This window comes from Salvelinus alpinus, chromosome 7, assembly GCF_045679555.1.
Source record: "Salvelinus alpinus chromosome 7, SLU_Salpinus.1, whole genome shotgun sequence".
Classification (NCBI taxonomy): Eukaryota; Metazoa; Chordata; class Actinopteri; order Salmoniformes; family Salmonidae; genus Salvelinus; species Salvelinus alpinus.
In genome coordinates, this window is record NC_092092.1 from 65919559 (window position 1) to 65941872 (window position 22314).

The 22314-nt window shown below is 44.9% G+C and overlaps 1 protein-coding gene across 1 annotated transcript in view; it reads right to left on the reverse strand.

Annotated features, from left to right (window-relative positions):
* LOC139581496 (X-linked interleukin-1 receptor accessory protein-like 2) overlaps positions 1-22314 on the reverse strand; it is a 431652-nt gene that overhangs the window by 38946 nt on the left and 370392 nt on the right. The window contains exon 7 of the mRNA XM_071411312.1: positions 3924-4053. Within this exon, the coding sequence (XP_071267413.1) occupies positions 3924-4053 (130 nt within the window). The remainder of the gene's footprint in view (positions 1-3923; positions 4054-22314) is intronic.

The following is a 22314-nucleotide window of genomic DNA, read 5'->3' on the forward strand; positions in this document are numbered from 1 at the left end:
AAATGTTAGGAAGGATAATGCTGTACATCCACGTTAGGAAGGATAATGCTGTACCTCCACGCTAGGAAGGAGGACGCAGTTCTAGAGGTGAGAGGAAGGCGTAATACATAATTAGTGGCTCGGCTAGAAGAAAACAAAACCAGCGCAGAGGCGTGAAAACTCTCCCCTGCAAGAGCACTTCAAAACCTCCAAATGAAAATAAAGAGCAGGTCTTTGCAGTGCCACTGAGAAGGACTGATGTGATGTGGCGATTTGTGATAGAGGTCATTCTGAATGATGAGCTACTTGCTAAAATTCCCCATCAGAAGAGAATATTCATAGTCAGGCACACGCATATGTTCACTTTGACCATCACAAACACACAGACAGACAGACACACAGACAGACAGGAGAGACACACACACACGCCCACAAACACACAATATGCACACAGCCCATTTCTCTCTTCCTCTTTCTTTCTCTCCAGCTCTTTCTCCCTCTCAATTTAAATGTTTAATTTAAGGGCTTTATTGGCATATGTTGACGTTGCCAAAGCAAGTGAAGTAGATAATAAACAAAAGTGAAATAAACAATAAAAATGAACAGTAAACATTACACTCACATAAGTTCCAAAAGAATAGAGACATTTCAAATGTCATATTATGTCTATATACAGTGTTGTAACGATGTACAAAGAGTTACATTTAAAATGGGAAAATAAATAAACATAAATATGGGTTATATTTACAATGGTGTTTGTTCTTCACTGATTGCCCTTTTCTTGTGGCAACAGGTCACAAATCTTGCTGCTGTGATGGCACACTGTGGTATTTCACCCAGTAGATATGGGAGTTGATCAATATTGGATTTGTTTTCGAATTCTTTGTGGATCTGTGTAATCTGAGGGAAATATGTGTCTCTAATATGGTCATACATTTGGCAGGAGGTTAGGAAGTGCAGCTCAGTTTCCACCTCATTTTGCGGGCATTGTGCACACAGCCTATCTTCTCTTGAGAGCCAGATCTGCCTCTCTCTCAGATTGCATTAGTCCACCAGGAGCATTGAGAGAAACTGGGTCAGAGTATCTTACTGCACTAACCTGACCTAGACTTCTTTATATGAAATCTCAGACATATTTCTACTGAAAACTGGCAACTCCTTTGTTCATAGGGTTATTAGAGCCTCTTAAATAAGTAGCCTTTCCCCTCTCCCTTCTTAGTCATCATTCTTGGCTGACAGAAAATTCCAGTCTGCCTGTGAACAAATAACTCCTCTCTGCTCTGTACAGTATCTCTATATCTCCGCCTCTAGCCATTCATGTGATAATATCTGCTTTTCTTAGTTAATTTCAGTCACTTTCCCATCTCATCTGTACAACTGTAGAAACATTCAGCCTCGTTTTGTTGGCGAGAGAGAGAGACATTGGTTGGTTTTGGTTTGGCCATGTGCTGGTGGGGCGGCTCCAGGCATAAGTGACATAAGCGGTCACTTAGGGCCCCAAGCTGCTAGGGGGTCCCCAACCTAGGAACTCAGTTCGGGGTCAGTTGAATAGTAGATCAACAGAACGTTTGAAATTTGGTTGTGCATCAGTCATTTTACTCTTGTTATGTCAGTCACTGACAGTCACTCAATTAGCCATGTCAGCAAAACATTTAAATAATCTAGCCAGCTGTCTGAACTTGTAGCAAATCTAATTTTATTGCTCACATACACGTGTTAAGCAGATGTTATTGCGGGTGTAGCAAAATGCTTGTGTTTCTAGCTCCAACAGTGCAGTAATATCTAACAAGTAATATTTAACAATTTCACAACAATACACAAAACACGCACAAATCTAAAGTAAAGGAATAGAATTAAGAATATATAAATACTTGGACGAGCAATGTCAGAGCAACATAGACTAACATACAGTAGAATAGAATACAGTATATACATTTGAGATGAGTAATGCAAAATATGTAAACATTATTAAAGTGACTAGTGTTCCATTATTAAAGTGGCCAGTCATTTCAAGTCTATGTATATAGGGCAGCGTCCTGTGACATTGGGTGCTGTAGGTGTCCTGGAGGGTAGGTAGTTTGCCCACAGTGATGCGTTGGGCAGACCACACCACCCTCTGGAGAGCTCTCCGGTTGCGGGTGGTGCAGTTGCCGTACCAGGCGGTGATGCAGCCCGACAGGATGCTCTCAATTGTGCACCTGTAAAAGTTGTAGGATTTTAGGTGCCAAGGCACATTTATTCAGCCTCCTGAAGTTAAAGAGGCACTGTTGCGCCTTCTTCACCACACTATCTGTGTGGGTGGACCATTTCAGTTTGTCAGTGATGTGTACGCCGAGGAACTTGAAGCTTTCTACCTCCACTGCGGTCCTGTCAACATGGATAGGGGGATGCTTCCTCTGCTGTTTCCTGAAGTCCACAATCAGCTCCTTTGTTTTGTTTGACATTGGGTGAGAGGTTATTTTCCTGGCACCACACTCCCAGGGCCAGCACCTCCTCCCTGTAGGCTGTCTCGTCATTGTTGATAATTAGGCCTACTACTGTTGTGTCGTCTGCAAACTTGATGATTGGCTGAATACTGCCAGCAGTAGATAGTCGAGTTAGAATTGTAGTGGTGGGTTCTGGTGTGGAGTCAGTTCAGTAGTTTTGAAATCCATTGTGTACTTTACTTTAATATGCTACTGGCTACTCCAGGCTGGTGAGATGATGCTACTGGCTACTCCAGGCTGGTGAGATGATGCTACTGGCTACTCCAGGCTGGTGAGATGATGCTACTGGCTACTCCAGGCTGGGGATTTGATGCTACTGGCTACTGGGGAGGTGATGCTACTGGCTACATGGGAGGTGATGCTACTGGCTATGTGATGCCAATGGCTAATAGGGAGGTGATGCTACTGGCTATGTGATGCCAATGGCTAATGGGGAGGTGATGCTACTGGCTACTGGGGAGGTGATGCTACTGGATACTGGGGAGGTGATGCTACTGGATACTGGGGAGGTGATGCTAATGGATACTGGGGAGGTGATGCTAATGGATACTGGGGAGGTGATGCTAATGGATACTGGGGAGGTGATGCTAATGGATACTGGGGAGGTGATGCTAATGGATACTGGGGAGGTGATGCTAATGGATACTGGGGAGGTGATGCTACTGGATACTGGGGAGGTGATGCTAATGGATACTGGGGAGGTGATGCCAAGTGCTACTGGGCAGAAGATGCTACTGGCTACTCTAGGCTGGGGAGTTGATGTTACTGGCTACTCCAGGCTGGGAAGTTGAGACAATTATGTGTCATTTGATAGGAGCGGTTACATTTACATGACAGCTATGTGATAATTACTAGCTTTATGTGGTAATTACTAGCTTTATGTGGTAATTACTAGATTTATATGGTAATTACTGTACGTGCTTTATGTGGTAATAACTTGCTTTATATGGTAATTACTAGCTTTATGTGGTAATTACTAGCTTTATGTGGTAATTACTAGCTTTATGTGGTAATTACTAGCTTTCCAACAAGAGGATGAACTCTTATCATCTTTCAGAAGTAGCAGTCTGCTACTTCCAACAAGCCCGGATTTACCCTGAATTAAATTGTTACGTGATTAGTTTCTCATTGTGTGCATGAGGAATTTCCCCTCTGTCCATTTAGACTGTAGTACAAATCCTGGAGCTGATATCGAAGCAGAAATCCCCTCCCGCTGATGGAGGTATTATGCTGTCAGTCACAGTGGACAGCACAGGATGTGGCAGTGGAACATCACACTCCTAATGAAGCCTGATGATTTTTCAGACCCACAAGACATTACTCCACAACCCTAATGGGCATAATATGCTAGTGTCAGTCACATCCACACTGGTTTCTGTATATAACCAGAAACTAGACACTTACACCATCAGAAACAGAGAAAGAGAAAAGTTTGCAGTGATAGATTATATACAGTACCTGACTTCACTTTCTTTAATGTGACCTGCCAGCTCCTCCACAAACTTCTCCCCCTTCATCCAGTAGATGATATGTCTAGACTCCCCGCTGTAGCCAAAGAAGGCCTTACAGTCTAGACTGAGGGGCATACCTGGAATGACAAAGAAGGCAACATTTGACAAGCGCACATTTACCTGAGAGAACTGAGAAAAGAACCCACTGACACACACACACACACACACACACACACACACACACACACACACACACACACACACACACACACACACACACACACACACACACACACACACACACACACACACACACACTCCAAGCTCTATCCCAAACTCCTTTGAACAACACTGTCAACTAAAACCACTACCCATTTCAAATAACACACCATCATGCCCCATCTTGGTCAAACATGGTGGTGGGTCCACAACATCCTAGGCTGGGTGTGTAATACGGTGGGGTCCTGTAATGCTTTGTTTATTGAGTGCAGGCTAGGTGCCCCCTGGCATCACAGGGAAAAATCTGCTGCATCCAGCCAGCCCAGGGGTCTCTACAGACACACAGGGCCAAACAAGGCAGTTGGTTGGTTCCAAACACCACGTGTATAAGAAGCTACAATAATGCCTGGTCGCTGACTGCCAGCCTGGCATCACCAGAAATCAAAGGCTAGGATTACTGTGATGATCCAAGAAAACAAGTGACCCCTTCTGCCACCGCCCATCGTTCTCCTCCACTCCCCCAGGCTGTTTGAGGAAGCATCACTTTGGATTTGAAAAATGTGTTTTTGGCAGCAGAGTGTGTGTGTGTGTGTGTGTGTGTGAGCTCTTCCCATGTTCACAGGGGTATGGGCTAATGAGGTGTGGCAGGTTAGTTTTTGCAGATGGCTCCGAAGGTCTTACAAGGTAGTAAAAGCGGTCACACGTCGAGCCGTTTGGATAAACATCAGAATCAACATGACTTTGTGCTGTAGAGCTGACAGCTCCGAGAGAGGGCTGGAGACGTATGATCTGTGCAGCTGTCTAGAACCTGTCGTTAACGGCAACTGTAACAATAAACAACTCTCAAAAACAATACTCTTAAAAACCCGCCTCTTGCCCACTTTTTTCATTTGCTGATGATTATGTAAATCAAATAATACAATTAAGTGCCAGTGAACCTGTTTCTCTCTCTCTCTCTCTCTCTCTCTCTCTCTCTCTCTCTCTCTCTCTCTCTCTCTCTCTCTCTCTCTCTCTCTCTCTCTCTCTCTCTCTCTCTCTCTCTCTCTCTCTCTCTCTCTCTCTCTCTCTCTCTCTCTCTCTCTCTCTCTCTCTCTCTCTCTCTCTCTCTCTCTCTCTCTCTCTCTCTCTCTCTCTCTCTCTCTCACTCTGTCTCTCACTCTGTCTCTCAATTCAATGGCTTTATTGGCATGGGAAACATATGTTTACATTGCCAAAGCAAGTGAAGTAGATAATAAACAAAAGTGAAATAAACAATACAAATTAACAGTAAACATTACACTCCAAAAGAATAAAGACATTTCAAATGTTATATTATGTCCATATATGGTGTTGTAACGACGTGCAAATAGTTAAAGTACAAAATATGGGTTTGTTCTTGTCACGTGTGATCCCTCTCCGGCCTGGCCTCTAGGTCACCAGGCTGCTTGTTATGGCACACTCCTGTTACCATCATTACGCGCACCTGCGCATCATCAGACTCACCTGGACTCAATTACCTCCCTGATTACCTTCCCTATATATATATATATATATGTCACTCCCTTTGGTTTCTTCCCCAGGCGTCATTGTTTCTGTTCCAGTGTTAAGTCTGTGCGTTGTTCGTGTTTTATGTTGTGTTTATTTATTAAAACACTCACTCCCTGAACTTGCTTCCCGACTCTCAGCGCACATCGTTACAGTTCTTCACTGGTTGCCCTTTTCTTGTAGGTTACAAATCTTGCTGCTGTGATGGCACACTGTGCTATTTCACCTAGTAGATATGGGAGTTTATCAAAATTGGGTTTGTTTGTGTAATCTGAGGGAAATTTGTCTCTCTAATATGGTCATACATTTGGAAGAAGTGCAACTCAGTTTCCACCTCATTTTGTGGGCAGTGTGCACATAGCCGGTCTTCTCTTGATAGCCAGGTCTGCTTACGACAGCCTTTCTCAATAGCAAGGCTATGCTCACTGAGTCTGTACATAGTCAAAGCTTTCCTTCAGTTGGGGTCAGTCAAAGTGGGCAGGTATTCTGCCACTGTGTACTCTCTGTTTAGGGCCAAATAGCATTCTAGTTTGCTGTTTTTTTTGTTAATTCTTTCCAATGTGTTAAGTAATTATCTTTTAGTTTTCTCATGATTTGGTTGGGCCTAATTGTGTTGCTGTCCTTGAGCTCTGTGGAGTCTGTTTGTGTTTGTGAACAGAGCCACAAGACCAGCTTGATTAGGGGACTCTTCTCCAGGTTCATCTCTCTGTAGGTGATGGCGTTGTCATGGAAGGTTTGGGAATCACTTCCTTTTAGGTGGTTGTAGAATTGAACGGTTCTTTTCTAGATTTTGATAATTAGCGGGTATCGGCCTAATTCTGCTCTGCATGCATTATTTGTTTTACGTTGAACACAGAGGATATTTTTTATATATATGTTGAAGAGATTGGGGCTCAAACTGCATCCCTGTCTCACCCCATGGCCCTGTGGAAAGAAATATTTTTTTCCAATTTCAACCGCACACTTGTTTGTGTACATGGATTTTATAATGGTGTATGTTTTCCCCCAACACCACTTTCCATTAATTTGTATAGCAGACCCTCATGCCAAATTGAGAAAAAAAGCTTCTTTTTTTTAAATCAACAAAGCATGAGAAGACTTTGCATTTGTTTTTTTGGTCAATTAGGGTGTGCAGGGTGAATATGTGGTTTGTCATACTGTAATTTGGTAAAAAGCTAATTTGACATTTGCTCAGTACATTGCTTTCACTGAGGAAATGTACGAGTCTGCTGTTAATGATAATGTAGTGGATTTTCCCAAGGTTGCTGTTGACGCATATCTCATGGTAGTTATTGGGGTGAAATTTGTCTCCACTTTTGTGGATTGGGGTGATCAGTCCTTGGTTCCAAATATTGGGGAAGATGCCAGAGCTGAGGATGATGTTAAAGAGTTTAAGTATATGTAACTGGAATTTGTTGTCTATATATTTTATAATTTCATTTAGGATACCATCAACACCACAGGCCTTTTTGGGTTGGAGGGTTTGTATTTTGTCCTGTAGTTCATTCAATGTAATTGGAGAATCCAGTGGGTTCTGGTAGTCTTTAATAGTTGATTCTAAGATTTGTATTTGATCATGTATGTTTTTGTTGATTGAACTTTGTGGTTCATCCATACATCTCAATTTTGGATAGATAACTCTTTGTGTTGTTGTAATAACCATCTGAGGCCCCCTTCTGCTTCAAACAGAGAATGAGGGAATATTTGAATATGTGCCATTGATATATGAGTGAAATGGTGTCTTGGAATGAGAAAATAACTAATTGAAGAGAAAAAAAGCAAAGAGCTTTTACCCTCCACACTACCTGTTACGTGCTCTGTTTTTGCTATGAGGAGGTGACTTCCCCTGGTATTGTCACATGGGAATGATGCCTCTGTATTTCTGGCAATCTTTCCAGGTGGACAAAGCCACTTCATTTTCAAAACAAATCAAATCAAAGTTTATTTGTCACGTGCGCCGGATACAACAGATACAACCTTGCTTCTTACAGGCTCTAACCAATAGTGCAAAAAGGTGTTAGGTGAACAATAGCTAAGTAAAGAAATAATACAACAGTAAAAAGAGGCTATATACAGTAGCGAGGCTATAAAAGTAGCGAGGCTACATACAGACACCGGTTAGTCAGGCTGATTGAGGTAGTATGTACATGTAGATATGGTTAAAGTGACTATGCATTTATGATGAACAGAGAGTAGCAGTAGCGTAAAAGAGGGGTTGGCGGGTGGTGGGTGGCGGGACACAATGCAGATAGCCCGGTTAGCTAATGTGCGGGAGCACTGGTTGGTCGACCCAATTGAGGTAGTATGTACAGTTAAAGTGACTATGCATGTATGAAAAAACAGAGAGTAGCAGCAGCGTAAAAAGAGGGGTCCCCAGATCTCCAGATCTCCTGTACCTCCCGATGTGCTGATTAAATGCAAATACTTATGAAAGGACCCTTTGACTCCTCAACAACTTTACTTACAAAGACCATAAAGAATCCTCTCATCCTGTGTCCAAAATGGCACCCTGGAGTGCACTACTTTTGACCATGGCCCACAAGGCCCCGTTTGGAATTGAGCCTCACACTGCCATTAGAGGAAACATTACAGAGCTGTTTTAAAAGAGGAGAGTTAGAAAGAATCAAGCCAGTTAAAGAGGATGAATGGGACCCCAGCAGTGAACCCATCCCTCAGTTGGTTCTGGTGATGGACACCAGCAGTGAACCCATCACTCAGTGGGTTCTGGTGATGGACCCCAGCAGTGAACCCATCCCTCAGTGGGCTCTGGTGATGGACCCCAGCAGTGAACCCATCACTCAGTTGGTTCTGGTGATGGACCCCAGCAGTGAACCCATCACTCAGTGAGTTCTGGTGATGGACCCCTGCAGTGAACCCATCACTCAGTTGGTTCTGGTGATGGACCCCAGCAGTGAACCCATCACTCAGTGGGTTCTGGTGATGGACTCCAGCAGTGAACCCATCACTCAGTGAGTTCTGGTGATGGACCCCAGCAGTGAACCCATCACTCAGTGAGTTCTGGTGATGGACCCCAGCAGTGAACCCATCACTCAGTGAGTTCTGGTGATGGACCCCTGCAGTGAACCCATCACTCAGTTGGTTCTGGTGATGGACCCCAGCAGTGAACCCATCACTCAGTGGGTTCTGGTGATGGACTCCAGCAGTGAACCCATCACTCAGTGGGTTCTGGTGATGGACCCCAGCAGTGAACCCATCACTCAGTGGGTTCTGGTGATGGACCCCAGCAGTGAACCTATCCCTCAGTGGGTTCTGGTGATGGACCCCAGCAGTGAACCTATCCCTCAGTTGGTTCTGGTGATGGACCCCTGCAGTGAACCCATCCCTCAGTGGGTTCTGGTGATGGACCCCTGCAGTGAACCCATCCCTCAGTGAGTTCTGGTGATGGACCCCAGCAGTGAACCCATCCCTCAGTGGGTTCTGGTGATGGACCCCAGCAGTGAACCCATCCCTCAGTGGGTTCTGGTGATGGACCCCAGCAGTGAACACATCCCTCAGTTGGTTCTGGTGATGGACCCCTGCAGTGAACCCATCCCTCAGTGGGTTCTGGTGATGGACCCCTGCAGTGAACCCATCCCTCAGTGAGTTCTGGTGATGGACCCCAGCAGTGAACCCATCCCTCAGTGGGTTCTGGTGATGGACCCCAGCAGTGAACACATCCCTCAGTGGGTTCTGGTGATGGACCCCAGCAGTGAACACATCCCTCAGTGAGTTCTGGTGATGGACCCCGGCAGTGAACCCATCCCTCAGTGGGTTCTGGTGATGGACCCCAGCAGTGAACACATCCCTCAGTGGGTTCTGGTGATGGACCCCTGCAGTGAACCCATCCCTCAGTGGGTTCTGGTGATGGACCCCTGCAGTGAACCCATCCCTCAGTGGGTTCTGGTGATGGACCCCAGCAGTGAACACATCCCTCAGTGGGTTCTGGTGATGGACCCCTGCAGTGAACCCATCCCTCAGTGGGTTCTGGTGATGGAGCCCTGCAGTGAACCCATCCCTCAGTGGGTTCTGGTGATGGACCCCAGCAGTGAACACATCCCTCAGTGGGTTCTGGTGATGGACCCCTGCAGTGAACCCATCCCTCAGTGGGTTCTGGTGATGGAGCCCTGCAGTGAACCCATCACTCAGTGAGTTCTGGTGATGGACCCCAGCAGTGAACCCATCCCTCAGTGGGTTCTGGTGATGGACCCCTGCAGTGAACCCATCCCTCAGTGGGTTCTGGTGATGGAGCCCTGCAGTGAACCCATCACTCAGTGGGTTCTGGTGATGGACCCCTGCAGTGAACCCATCACACAGTGCGATCTGATCACTGGCACTTACACACAAGGAGTGAGATGATTAGTTACTTATACCATTATTGAAATGACATTTATTTGCCTGAGGGGGAAACAACAGCCAGAGGAAAGAGCAATATCTGAGACCAAATCAAGGCTGCTAAATAGCTAATCAAATGGCTACCCACAGGGCCGGCTTTAGCCTTTTGGGGCCCTAAGCAAGATTTGGTTTGCCCCCCCCACCTTGCAGAAAAATGTTTTAGTGACCACCCTCTTGACGGCGGAGAGAAGAAAACACATTTTAAAAGTACATTTCCTGCAATTCTACACATTTTGCCATGGGGAATAGAGAAAATCTTGCAGTTTTAAAGCAAGTTTTGCTATTGGACTAATATTTATTTTGTTGCAATTTTATAACAAATTTCATGCAATTCTACTTATTTTTTTCATGGGACAGAGCTAATTGTTTTGCAGTTTTACAACTTTCCTGCAATTCAATCCATTATGCCTTGGGGCGGAGATACTTTTTTTGTAGTTTTAAAGCTAATTTCCTGTCATGACAGATGCAATGTTAATATGATTTGAGTGAGAATGACTAACAAAATCAATGGGGGGCCCCTGGAGCCCAGGCCCTGGGGACACTTTCACACTCACCACATAGGTAGGGGTAAATAAACATCATGAACAGTTTATTATCTATCCTGTTGCTTAGTCACTTTACCCCTACCTATATATACTGTACATAGCTACTCAATTACCCCCTGCACATAGACTTGGTACTGGTACTCCCTGTATATAGCCAAGTTATTTTTACTTCTTACTGTTGTTTACTGTGTATTTATTCCTTATTTCACTATTTCAATTTTTTTTTAATTATCTTTAACTCTGCATTGTTGGAAAAAGACCCGCAATTAATTTATCATCAGTGTAGATTACACATTTATGCTACTTATTTGATTGTGAGAATTGAGGTGTGGATAGATTGTGGATGTGGCAAAGTACTGTGAAGTACAATGCTGATTGAAGAATGACGTGCTGCTGCCCTGTCCTTGTGTCTTGTCAGTGCCTCGGAAGAAATGTTCAACTGCAGCTTCCTAAAAATCAAACAGTCATACATCACATCCCATAATGTTGATGGTATGGCAAAAAGTGTGCAATGAATGACTATATTTGCAATATTTTTCAACCTTTACCACCATAAAACAGATATTTCAACTAAGAACGTGCAGTAGATCGATAAGATAACAATAGTTGCCTCTTCCTAATCACCTTGGTTAATATTTTGCCACGACATTAGCTAAATTGAGTCCTTGGGAGTGCCCTGTTAAAGCCTAATAATAAATTATCGGGGCTGGGCGTTGTGCCTGGAAAATGTTTGCAAATGGAGTGATTCTAGACAAGGTTGATGATTTCAATAACTGTAACAGGGCGAGAACACGTGTTCTCGCACACCCCGAGAGCTTCTGGTCAGCGGGGTGGTGGCACTGGGATCCTCATCTCTCCCAAGTGGACATTCTCTCTTTCTCCCCTGACCCATCTGTCTATCGCCTCCTTTGAATTCCATGCTGTCACAGTTACCAGCCCTTTCAAGCTTAACATCCTTATCATTTATCGCCCTCCAGGTTCCCTTGGAGAGTTCATCAATGAGCTTGACGCCCTGATAAGTTCCTTTCCTGAGGATGGCTCACCTCTCACAGTTCTGGGTGACTTTAACCTACCTTTGACTCATTCCTCTCTGCCTCCTTCTTTCCACTCCTCTCCTCTTTTGACCTCACCCTCTCACCTTCCCCCCCTACTCACAAGGCAGGCAATACGCTTGACCTCATCTTTACTAGATGCTGTTCTTCCACTAATCTCATTGCAACTCCCCTCCAAGTCTCCGACCACTACCTTGTATCCTTTTCCCTCTCGCTCTCATCCAACACTTCCCACACTGCCCCTACTCGGATGGTATCGCGCCGTCCCAACCTTCGCTCTCTCTCCCCCGCTACTCTCTCCTCTTCCATCCTATCATCTCTTCCCTCTGCTCAAACCTTCTCCTGATTCTGCCTCCTCAACCCTCCTCTCCTCCCTTTCTGCATCCTTTGACTCTCTATGTCCCCTATCCTCCAGGCCGGCTCGGTCCTCCCCTCCTGCTCCGTGGCTCGACGACTCATTGCGAGCTCACAGAACAGGGCTCCGGGCAGCCGAGCGGAAATGGAGGAAAACTCGCCTCCCTGCGGACCTGGCATCCTTTCACTCCCTCCTCTCTACATTGTCCTCTTCTGTCTCTGCTGCTAAAGCCAATTTCTACCACTCTAAATTCCAAGCATCTGCCTCTAACCCTAGGAAGCTCTTTGCCACCTTCTCCTCCCTCCTGAATCCTCCTCCCCCTCCTCCCCCCTCCTCCCTCTCTGCTGATGACTTTGTCAACCATTTTGAAAAGAAGGTCGACGACATCCGATCCTCGTTTGCTAAGTCAAACGACACCGCTGGTTCTGCTCACACTGCCCTACCCTGTGCTTTGACCTCTTTCTCCCCTCTCTCTCCAGATGAAATCTCGCGTCTTGTGACGGCCGGCCGCCCAACAACCTGCCCGCTTGACCCTATCCCCTCCTCTCTTCTCCAGACCATTTCCGGAGACCTTCTCCCTTACCTCACCTCGCTCATCAACTCATCCTTGACCGCTGGCTACGTCCCTTCCGTCTTCAAGAGAGCGAGAGTTGCACCCCTTCTGAAAAAACCTACACTCGATCCCTCCGATGTCAACAACTACAGACCAGTATCCCTTCTTTCTTTTCTCTCCAAAACTCTTGAACGTGCCGTCCTTGGCCAGCTCTCCTGCTATCTCTCTCAGAATGACCTTCTTGATCCAAATCAGTCAGGTTTCAAGACTAGTCATTCAACTGAGACTGCTCTTCTCTGTGTCACGGAGGCGCTCCGCACTGCTAAAGCTAACTCTCTCTCCTCTGCTCTCATCCTTCTAGACCTATCGGCTGCCTTTGATACTGTGAACCATCAGATCCTCCTCTCCACCCTCTCCGAGCTGGGCATCTCCGGCGCGGCCCACGCTTGGATTGCGTCCTACCTGACAGGTCGCTCCTACCAGGTGGCGTGGCGAGAATCTGTCTCCGCACCACGTGCTCTCACCACTGGTGTCCCCCAGGGCTCTGTTCTAGGCCCTCTCCTATTCTCGCTATACACCAAGTCACTTGGCTCTGTCATATCCTCACATGGTCTCTCCTATCATTGCTATGCAGACGACACACAATTAATCTTCTCCTTTCCCCCCTCTGATAACCAGGTGGTGAATCGCATCTCTGCATGTCTGGCAGACATATCAGTGTGGATGACGGATCACCACCTCAAGCTGAACCTCGGCAAGACGGAGCTGCTCTTCCTCCCGGGGAAGGACTGCCCGTTCCATGATCTCGCCATCACGGTTGACAACTCCATTGTGTCCTCCTCCCAGAGTGCTAAGAACCTTGGCGTGATCCTGGACAACACCCTGTCGTTCTCAACTAACATCAAGGCGGTGACCCGTTCCTGTAGGTTCATGCTCTACAACATTCGCAGAGTACGACCCTGCCTCACGCAGGAAGCGGCGCAGGTCCTAATCCAGGCACTTGTCATCTCCCGTCTGGATTACTGCAACTCGCTGTTGGCTGGGCTCCCTGCCTGTGCCATTAAACCCCTACAACTCATCCAGAACGCCGCAGCCCGTCTGGTGTTCAACTTTCCCAAGTTCTCTCACGTCACCCCGCTCCTCCGCTCTCTCCACTGGCTTCCAGTTGAAGCTCGCATCCGCTACAAGACCATGGTGCTTGCCTACGGAGCTGTGAGGGGAACGGCACCCCCGTACCTTCAGGCTCTGATCAGGCCCTACACCCAAACAAGGGCACTGCGTTCATCCACCTCTGGCCTGCTCGCCTCCCTACCTCTGAGGAAGTACAGTTCCCGCTCAGCCCAGTCAAAACTGTTCGCTGCTCTGGCACCCCAATGGTGGAACAAACTCCCTCACGACGCCAGGTCAGCGGAGTCAATCACCACCTTCCGGAGACACCTGAAAACCCACCTCTTTAAGGAATACCTAGGATAGGATAAAGTAATCCTTCTAACCCCCCCCCCCCTTAAAAGAGTTAGATGCACTATTGTAAAGTGGTTGTTCCACTGGATATCATAAGGTGAATGCACCAATTTGTAAGTCGCTCTGGATAAGAGCGTCTGCTAAATGACTTAAATGTAAATGTAAAACACGCCTGACAAATCCTCCAGGCCCTAATCAATTATTGTAGAACATAACACACAATAATTACAGACACATCAAACTATTTTAACACTGGTTCATCTATTCTAGAACAATATCCACTACAAAATGAAAGCCTCTTTATACTGTACAGCTGCACTGATGACTGTGTGCCTCATAGAATTAAATATTAGTACTCTAGAATGGACATTAGGATCCTAACAACATGCCTAAAATTCGTCCATTTTGGTAAAGGAAAACTTTGATCAAATAACTCATCAAATATGATAAAATATTGTGTAAAACAATGAATTTGTGGATATATCTTCACACTATGTTTGTTAGCTAGCTAAGCAGACAGTTTTAGTGGAATGATTCCATGCCTCATGCATGGGCCACTATGAGCACTATGAGCCCAGAACAGCATAAGCACAGCGGGTAACTAACCAAACACAGCTTATTAAAAAAAATAAACATTCCAGATTAAAAAAAAAAGTCTAATCCTCCCCTTAAGGTAGCCCTGACATACCAATATTCCAGTCGATAGTGTGTGTGTGAAAGAGAGAGAGAGATAGAGAGAGAGGTAGAGAGGTAGAGAGAGAGAGAGAGAGGTAGAGAGGTAGAGAGGGAGAGAGGTAGAGAGGTAGAGAGAGAGAGAGAGAGAGAGGGAGAGAGGGAGAGAGAGAGGTAGAGAGAGAGAGAGAGAGAGAGAGAGAGAGAGAGATAATATTTACATTTAATTATTGTTAAAATTGAACCGCTGTAACAACCAGTCCTTATTTTGCAGTGGGGAGTCACACAGAGAGAAAGAGAGTAGGCTGGGAGGGTGAAGGTTCTGTTAACGTCACCCGCTGACGGCGCCAATTCCCACACGATGACTCATTAATACAATGTGTTGATGACTGCAATCTGCATAATCATTGCTATCAATATAATGATGAGATATTAACTTCCAATTTAATGTCTCTAGCCACATTACACGCTAAATTAAGACAGACCTTTTCATTGCTCGGTGCATACAGACAGCAGGTTCAGGGTTAAACATAATGTTCACTAATGTTTTGACTCTACAATCACGGCATTCTTTTTCAGCTCTTATTAAGGTTCCTTGGAGAACTCTGGCCCGATAAAGAACCTTTTGAGTTCAGTGGGGGGGTTCTTAACGTGGCATCTGCAGTTCATCGGAATTCGAAAAGGTCCTTGAAATGTATGGAAGCCTGCAGATGTGTCCCTTTTATAGCACACAGCAACTTGACCAGTGTTGACTAGTGTTGATTTTGCAGTGTAACATTTCTAATCAAATTAAACTTTATTTGTCACATGCGCCAAATACAACAAGTGTAGACTTTACAGTGAAATGCTTACTTACAAGCCCTTAACCAACAGTGCAGTTCAAGAAGAATAAAACATTTACCAAGTAGGCTAAAATAAAAAAGTAATATTAAAAAGTAACACAATAAGAATAACAGTAACGAGGCAATATACAAGGGGCACCGGCACCAAGTCAGTGTGCAGGGGTACAGGCTAGTTGAGGTAATCTGTACATGTAGGTGGGGGCGAAGTGACTATGCATAGGTAACAAACAAATAGCGAGTAGCAGCAGTGTACAAAAGGGAGGGGGGTCAATGTAAACTGTCCGGTGGCGATGTTATTAATTGTTCAGCAGTCTTATGGCTTGGGGGTAGAAGCTGTTGAGGAGCCTTTTGGTCTCTGGTACTGCTTGCCGTGCGGTAGCAGAGTAAACAGTCTATAACTTGGGTGACTTCTAGTGTTGATTCAGGAGTTAAATGAACACTGTAAAGAATTAAGAACCTTAAATGGTTCCCTTATGGCATGGCTCTGAAAAAACTTGGTTCCAACTGGAACCTTTATTTTGAAGTCTACTGTAATGTAGAACAGCTGCTGATCAGTTATATTATGTCTTTGGTAGAGTATCTTTGTATATGAGTAGTATTTTCATGGAGGGGTACTAGGGATAGCTTTACTGAACATTCTACCTCCATTTTTAGTATAAAGACAGGAAAAATGTTTGCCATATAGAGTGAGTCACTTGTGGAGAGAAATTAATGATTTGTGTGTACTGTACATGCTCCCAGGTACACTGTAATCTGATTTACAGGATGCCATTCCCAGCCATTTCCGTGACAACAACCTCACAATACTGTACATGCAATTCAATGCCTGGATACCTTTTTCCCCCATTAGACCCCAACAGTTTAAATTTGGCTATGCGGTGGGGATTGAGTTGTGGTTCAGAAAATGAAGGGCACCATTGCGATTGGCTCTGAATTGGTGCTGGTGGGTGTACTGTACAGTAAGAGGAGGAGCGGGGGGGGGGGGGGGGGGTATCATAGCAACGTAGGGGGTGAAACTAGCTCCTCCTGTAATCTATCAGCCCAGGTAAGGCAGTGTCATGTCAGGGATGACCTTGGCTGCGTTTGACAGTGGTGATGTGGGGATGTGGCCGAGTCAACAGTCCTAATTGGCCTGGATCTATCAGAACGGCAGGGTAATCAGCTCTACCTCTCCTCCTCCTCTCCTCGCCGCCGCCGGCTGACATGTCTGTCACTACCTTTACAATCCCAGCTCCTTTACCCTCGGGCCTACGGGGACCGTCTCTGCAAACTAATCATCTTTAATTAGCTGTGATTAGAATAGAGGGCCACTTGGCCTGGATAGAGTTATGGAGGAGAAGAGCTGTGTTAGGATATCAAGTGGGCCACTCGTGTCAGCAATGGCCCATCTGGTCAAAAGTAGTGAACTATAAACGGGAATAGGATGCTGTGTTCGCCTTAGCAATCTCACTAGGATAAAGACTTCCTCCATTCCTGACATTATTGAAAGAGATCGTGATACCTCACATCTCAAAATAGGGCTACTTAATGTTAGATCCCTCACTTCAAAGGCAGTTATAGTCAATGAACTAATCACTGATCATAATCTTGATGTGATTGGCCTGACTGAAACATGGCTTAAGCCTGATGAATTTACTGTGTTAAATGAGGCCTCACCTCCTGGTTACACTAGTGACCATATCCCCCGTGCATCCCTCAAAGGCGGAGGTGTTGCTAACATTTACGATAGCAAATTTCAATTTCCCCCCCAAAAAATGACGTTTTTCGTCTTTTGAGCTTCTAGTCATGAAATCTATGCAGCCTACTCAATCACTTTTTATAGCTACTGTTTACAGGCCTCCTGGGCCGTATATAGCGTTCCTCACTGAGTTCCCTGAATTCCTATCGGACGTTGTAGTCATAGCAGATAATATTCTAATTTTTGGTGATTTTAATATTCACATGGAAAAGTCCACAGACCCACTCCAAAAGGCTTTCGGAGCCATCATCGACTCAGTGGGTTTTGTCCAACATGTCTCTGGACCTACTCACTGCCACAGTCATACTCTGGACCTAGTTTTGTCCCGTGGAATAAATGTTGTAGATCTTAATGTTTTTCCTCATAATCCTGGACTATCAGACCACCATTTTATTATGTTTGCAATCGCAACAAATAATCTGCTCAGACCCCAACCAAGGAGCATCAAAAGTCGTGCTATAAATTCTCAGACAACACAAAGATTCCTTGATGCCCTTCCAGACTCCTTCTGCCTACCCAAGGACGTCAGAGGACAAAAATCAGTTAACCACCTAACTGAGGAGCTCAATTTAACCTTGTGCAATACCCTAGATGCAGTTGCACCCCTAAAAACTAAAAACATTTGTCATAAGAAACTAGCTCCCTGGTATACAGAAAATACCCGAGCTCTGAAGCAAGCTTCCAGAAAATTGGAACGGAAATGGCGCCACACCAAACTGGAAGTCTTCCGACTAGCTTGGAAAGACAGTACCGTGCAGTATCGAAGAGCCCTCACTGCTGCTCGATCATCCTATTTTTCTGACTTAATTGAGGAAAATAAGAACAATCCAAAATGTATTTTTGATACTGTCGCAAAGCTAACTAAAAAGCAGCATTCCCCAAGTGAGGATGGCTTTCACTTCAGCAGTAATAAATTCATGAACTTCTTTGAGGAAAAGATCATGATCATTAGAAAGCAAATTACGGACTCCTCTTTAAATCTGCGTATTCCTCCAAAGCTCAGCTGTCCTGAGTCTGCACAACTCTGCCAGGACCTAGGATCAAGAGAGACACTTAAGTGTTTTAGTACTATATCTCTTGACACAATGATGAAAATAATCATGGCCTCTAAAACTTCAAGCTGCATACTGGACCCTATTCCAACTAAACTACTTAAAGAGCTGCTTCATGTGCTTGGCCCTCCTATGTTGAACATAATAAACGGCTCTCTATCCACCGGATGTGTACCAAACTCACTAAAAGTGGCAGTAATAAAGCCTCTCTTGAAAAAGCCAAACCTTGACCCAGAAAATATAAAAAACTATCGGCCTATATCGAATCTTCCATTCCTCTCAAAAATTTTAGAAAAAGCTGTTGCGCAGCAACTCACTGCCTTCCTGAAGACAAACAATGTATACAAAATGCTTGAATCTGGTTTTAGACCCCATCATAGCACTGAGACTGCACTTGTGAAGGTGGTAAATGGCCTTTTAATGGCGTCAGACCGAGGCTCTGCATCTGTCCTCGTGCTCCTACACCTTCGTGCTGCCTTTGATACCATCGATCACCACATTCTTTTGGAGAGATTGGAAACCCAAATTGGTCTACACGGACAAGTTCTGGCCTGGTTTAGATCTTATCTGTCGGAAAGATATCAGTTTGTCTCTGTGAATGGTTTGTCCTCTGACAAATCAACTGTACATTTCGGTGTTCCTCAAGGTTCCGTTTTGGGACCACTATTGTTTTCACTATATATTTTACCTCTTGGGGATGTCATTCGAAAACATAATGTTAACTTTCACTGCTATGCGGATGACACACAGCTGTACATTTCAATGAAACATGGTGAAGCCCCAAAATTGCCCTCGCTACAAGCCTGTGTTTCAGACATAAGGAAGTGGATGGCTGAAAACTTTCTACTTTTAAACTCGGACAAAACAGAGATGCTTGTTATAGGTCCCAAGAAACAAAGAGATCTTCTGTTAAATCTGACAATTCATCTTGATGGTTGTAAAGTCGTCTCAAATAAAACTGTGAAGGACCTCGGCGTTACTCTGGACCCTGATCTCTCTTTTGACGAACATATCAAGACTGTTTCAAGGACAGCTTTTTTCCATCTACGTAACATTGCAAAAATCTGAAATTTTCTGTCCAAAAATGATGCAGAAAAATTAATCCATGCTTTTGTTACTTCTAGGTTAGACTACTGCAATGCTCTACTTTCCGGCTACCCGGATAAAGCACTAAATAAACTTCAGTTAGTGCTAAATACGGCTGCTAGAATCCTGACTAGAACCAAAAAATGTGATCATATTACTCCAGTGCTAGCCTCCCTACACTGGCTTCCTGTTAAGGCAAGGGCTGATTTCAAGGTTTTACTGTTAACCTACAAAAAGTTACATGGGCTTGCTCCTACCTATCTTTCCGAGTTGGTCCTGCCGTACATACCTACACGTACGCTACAGTCACAAGACGCAGGCCTCCTAATTGTCCCTAGAATTTCTAAGCAAACAGCTGGAGGCAGGGCTTTCTCCTATAGATCTCAATTTTTATGGAATGGTCTGCCTACCCATGTGAGAGACGCAGACTCGGTCTCAACCTTTAAGTCTTTATTGAAGACTCATCTCTTCAGTAGGTCCTATGATTGAGTGTAGTCTGGCCCAGGAGTGTGAAGGTGAACGGAAAGGCTCTGGAGCAACGAACCGCCCTTGCTGTCTCTGCCTGGCCGGTTCCCCTCTCTCCACTGGGATTCTCTGCCTCTAACCTTATTACAGGGGCTGAGTCACTGGCTTACTGGTGCTCTTTCATGCCGTCCCTAGGAGGGGTGCGTCACTTGAGTGGGTTGAGTCACTGACGTGATCTTCCTGTCTGGGTTGGCGCTCCCCCCTTGGGTTGTGCCGTGGCGGAGATCTTTGTGGGCTATACTCGGCCTTGTCTCAGGATGGTAAGTTGGTGGTTGAAAATATCCCTCTAGTGGTGTGGGGGCTGTGCCTTGGCAAAGTTGGTGGGGTTATATCCTTCCTGTTTGGCCCTGTCCGGGGGTATCATCGGATGGGGCCACAGTGTCTCCTGACCCCTCCTGTCTCAGCCTCCAGTATTTATGCTGCATTAGTTTATGTGTCAGGGGGCTAGGGTCAGTTTGTTATATCTGGAGTACTTCTGTCTTATCCGGTGTCCTGTGTGAATTTAAGTATGCTCTCTCTAATTCTCTCTTTCTCTCTCTCGGAGGACCTGTGCCCTAGGGCCATGCCTCAGGACGACCTGACATGATGACTCCTTGCTGTCCCCAGTCCACCTGTCCGTGCTGCTGCTCCAGTTTCAACTGTTCTGCCTGCGGCTATGGAACCCGGACCTGTTCACCGGACATGCTACCTGTCCCAGACCTGCTGTTTTCAACTCTCTAGAGACCGCAGGAGCGGTAGAGATACTCTTAATGATCGGCTATGAAAAGCCAACTGACATTTACTCCTGAGGTGCTGCACCCTCGACAACTACTGTGATTATTATTATTTGACCATGCTGGTAATTTATGAACATTTGAACATCTTGGCCATGTTCTGTTATAATCTCCACCCGGCACAGCCAGAAGAGGACTGGCCACCCCTCATAGCCTGGCTCCTCTCTAGGTTTCTTCCTAGGTTTTGGCCTTTCTAGGGAGTTTTTCCTAGCCACCGTGCTTCTACACCTGCATTGCTTGCTGTTTGGGGTTTTAGGCTGGGTTTCTGTACAGCACTTTGAGATATCAGCTGATGTACGAAGGGCTATATAAATACATTTGATTTGATTTGGAATGCAAGCCAGTGTGTTTTGGGTGATGTCCATATACAGTTGATGATCAACCTTTGTCTATCTGTATAAATACACAGAAACTGTGTGTCTCTGTTTGTATGGCTGCTTCCACCTACCTCTAACTGTACTTTAATGAAGGCTGCTATCTCTAATTGTACCTTAACTGCTATCTCTAACTGTACCTAAAGGAAGGCTGCTATCTAAATCTGTACCTTAATGAAGGCTGCTATCCCTAACTGTACCTTTACTGCTATATATAACTGTACCTTAATGAACTTCTTGGGACTATAGGGGGTGCTGTTCCGCATTAGCATATTTGGGTCTCCAAATTAAACTGCCTCGTGCTAAATTCTTGATCGTACAATATGCATATTATTGTTATTATTGGATAGAAAACACCTTCTAGTTTCTATAGAAGTTGGAATTTTGTCTCTGAGTGGTACAGAACAATATCTACAGCACTTTTCATGACAGGGGTCAGATTTCAGAAATTTTTACCCCTGATCTGGAGTCTGTTTTTAAGGCGACAGTGAATGCTATGAAGAAACCGACACTGCCTACGTCTTCCTCTGGGTGTCTGTACGTCATCACGTTTTGAATGGAGTCTATTGCACAATCCCAGCCCATATAAAACCACAAAACGTGGGATGACCTCTCTCTCTTCTCCGCGCGCCACAAGCAAGATGGACATCGGACCTGCCTCATTCCAAATCGTTGTTTAACTAGTTATATTTCTCCGGTCATGTTTTCAGTCGTTATAGTTGTTAAAAACATCATAATGTAGTTAATTTGAACCGTTTTATAGCAATTTATATCCGTTTAGTGCGATTTTGAGGAATTTCTTTGTTGTGCACTCTGAAACTTTGGACACGTTTTGGGGTCCCGTTCGATCGTTAGTGGATATTTCGAAGGACAGAGGACATCTATCGACCAAAAGACGTTTATAACATAGAAAGGATACATTGCCCAAGAATCTGATGGAAGAACAGCTCAAAGTAAGCAATATTTAATATGATAAATCGTTGTTCTGTCGAAATATTTTAAACGCATATTTCGCCATTTTGTTTGGTATAGCTTCACTTGGCGAACCCTGTATTGAAAAGTAAGGATAATTTTAAAAATGTAAATCAGCGGTTGCATTAAGAACTAATTTGTCTTTCGATTCCTGTCAACCCTGTATTTTTTAGTCAAGTATATGATTAGCTTTCGATTAAACTAGATCACTCTGAAAGCTGACGTTCCTCATTTTGAGGCTTGAGTTGTGACTATTTCCATTG